A 2099-nucleotide genomic window follows, 5' to 3' on the forward strand; every position below is an offset into this window, starting at 1 on the left:
AAAACCGTCCCGGGGACACGGGGTGGTTCCTGCCGCCCGCGCAGGCTGGCCGACTAGTCTGGCTAGCCCTGTGCTGCCTGGCTCTGAGGACACCGACTCGCTGCTGCCTGCTCTCTGCCCGCCGAGGCGGCTCTGAGCTCGCCCGGTCTCCCCCCCTTTCCTTCCTCCAACGTACGGCTGGGGCGGGGAACGGGGTTGGTGCTGGGAGCAGAGTCCGGCACGGTGTTTCTCATGCCTCCGCTTGCTGTTGCAGCTACAACCCCGACCTGGATTCGGACCCCTTTGGAGAGGACGGCAGCCTCTGGTCCTTCAACTACTTCTTTTACAACAAGAGGCTGAAGAGGATTGTCTTTTTTACCTGTCGTTCCATCAGGTCAGGCCACGTGACACCTCTGAAGTCACCCTAAAAAAGAACTGCCTTGCCTGTTCGCAAGCCGCGTCCCTGCAGGGGAGGAACCTTTGGCTCCCGCTGGCCCCGGCGCTGGGCGCGGTAGATAAGTGCTCGGGAACCGCCCTCCCGGCACTGCCCCGGCCTCATTGCCCGCGCGCCAGGTTGGCCAGGGAGAGTGGAGCTCAACCAGAGCCCGCTTCCCTCCGTCTTCCCAAGACGGACGTCACCGAAGGACAAGCCGGAGGGAGCCGTGGTCCCCGGGGAAGGGGTGGCCCTTCAGCTGGCACCAGGCTGCCGCTCGCGGGCACGGAGGGGCACATTCGGGGGGCAGTAACCCCTTGGGGGGCGCTGCCCGCGGCCAGCCCCTCCTTCCCGTGGGCTCGATTTGGGTGCAGAGGAGACTCTCGGCAGGGACCTAAGCCCACTGGAGAGAGGAGCGGGATCTCCCCTGCGGCCGCACCGTCGCGGAGGGGCGCCGGCTGGGCGCTTACGTTGTGCTGCCCTTTTTCCTCCAGCGGGTACGCGTACACGCGCTCGGAAGCTGGCAATGAGCTGGACATGGATCTTGGTGAAGAGGACGCGGAGGAGAACAGGGATGCCGGCGACACCGAGAGCGGCAGCATCGAGGAGGACAGGTGTGTGAGCTCGGCGCTCCGGCCTGGCCCGGCGTGCCGGCTGCGGGCTCCCGAGCTCCCGTGGGTACGGGGGGCCGAGGGCCCTGTCCTGCTGGGCCTCGAAGCTTCTGCTCCACTGCCTCAGGAGCGTGGCTCGGAGCTCAGCGGGACCGAGCTGCTCTCAGCGATGCTGCCGCCGCTCTGTGCCTCCCGCTCTGCCTCCTCCTGCCTCAGCGCGGCCGCAGAACAGTAACGCCCGTGTGCTTGGTTACAGGTTGCAAGTTATTTGCATGTGAGTTTCCAGAACCGCTCCGAGGTGCCTGGCAGCCCTGCCGAACCTCCCTTCTGCCTGCGTCCCGCCGACGAGGCAGCCCCGAGCTCCCGAACTGCCCCTGCCCGGCGGCTGCGGCGTCGCTCTGCCCGACACATACACTGGAGTACCCCAGGCATCTTGGAGCACGACGGACTGAAAGCGGCTGCGGCCTCCTGGCCGAAGACGCGTCCCCTCGCTCTGGTGCTGCCGGCCAACCTCCCCTTTCCCTTTGCCCGCGGCTGCTGCGGCGCGGGCCGGGGCTCGCCGGACAGCTGTGTGGGAGCTCCGAGAAGCTTTGCTGCACTTTATCGCTGATCTCGTTGGCTGCACTGACCTGCAAACTCCTCGTGGCGCTGAAGCCGGGCTGGATCTCCCTCGAGCACTTTTCTGTACTGGTTGTGACCCAGCGAACGCCGTCCGTCCACAGCACCAGCAGCAGCGGAGGGACGCCTCTGCCCGGCCTCCCCCGGAAGCAGCGTTTGTTGAACTCCCCACGAACTGTCCTCAGCTCCTTCCCCGGAGAAGAGTCCGTTTGTTTCAAAGAGGTTTGCTTTGCTCTTGCCCTCCCACAGTGGTTTTCTCTGGTGTTTCGGTTTTGTTGGTTGGTTGTTTGGGGTTGTTTTTTTTTTTTCTTATCTTTGCTGGGTGGCACCGGCGTCCTGCGCCGGTCCTCTGCAGAGGGGTCCCACCAAGCGGCCCCGCGGGTGAACGTTGGACCGGGCGCCTCAGCCCGCACCTCCCATGGTTTTCTTTGGGTTTTTTGTTTGTTTTTTTTTTTTTT

The 2099-nt window shown here is 64.7% G+C and overlaps 1 protein-coding gene across 1 annotated transcript in view; it reads left to right on the forward strand.

The window, feature by feature from the left end:
• Positions 1–1903, forward strand: part of MAF1 (MAF1 homolog, negative regulator of RNA polymerase III) — a 6211-nt gene extending 4308 nt beyond the window's left edge. Inside the window, exons 5-7 of the mRNA XM_009282113.2 lie at positions 254–373; positions 907–1026; positions 1280–1903. Of these exons, the coding sequence (XP_009280388.1) occupies positions 254–373; positions 907–1026; positions 1280–1301 (262 nt within the window). The 3' untranslated portion in view covers positions 1302–1903. The remainder of the gene's footprint in view (positions 1–253; positions 374–906; positions 1027–1279) is intronic.
• The last annotated feature ends 196 nt before the right edge of the window (positions 1904–2099 follow it).

Source organism: Aptenodytes forsteri, unplaced genomic scaffold (assembly GCF_000699145.1).
Source record: "Aptenodytes forsteri isolate BGI_AS27 unplaced genomic scaffold, ASM69914v1 Scaffold949, whole genome shotgun sequence".
Taxonomy (NCBI): domain Eukaryota; kingdom Metazoa; phylum Chordata; class Aves; order Sphenisciformes; family Spheniscidae; genus Aptenodytes; species Aptenodytes forsteri.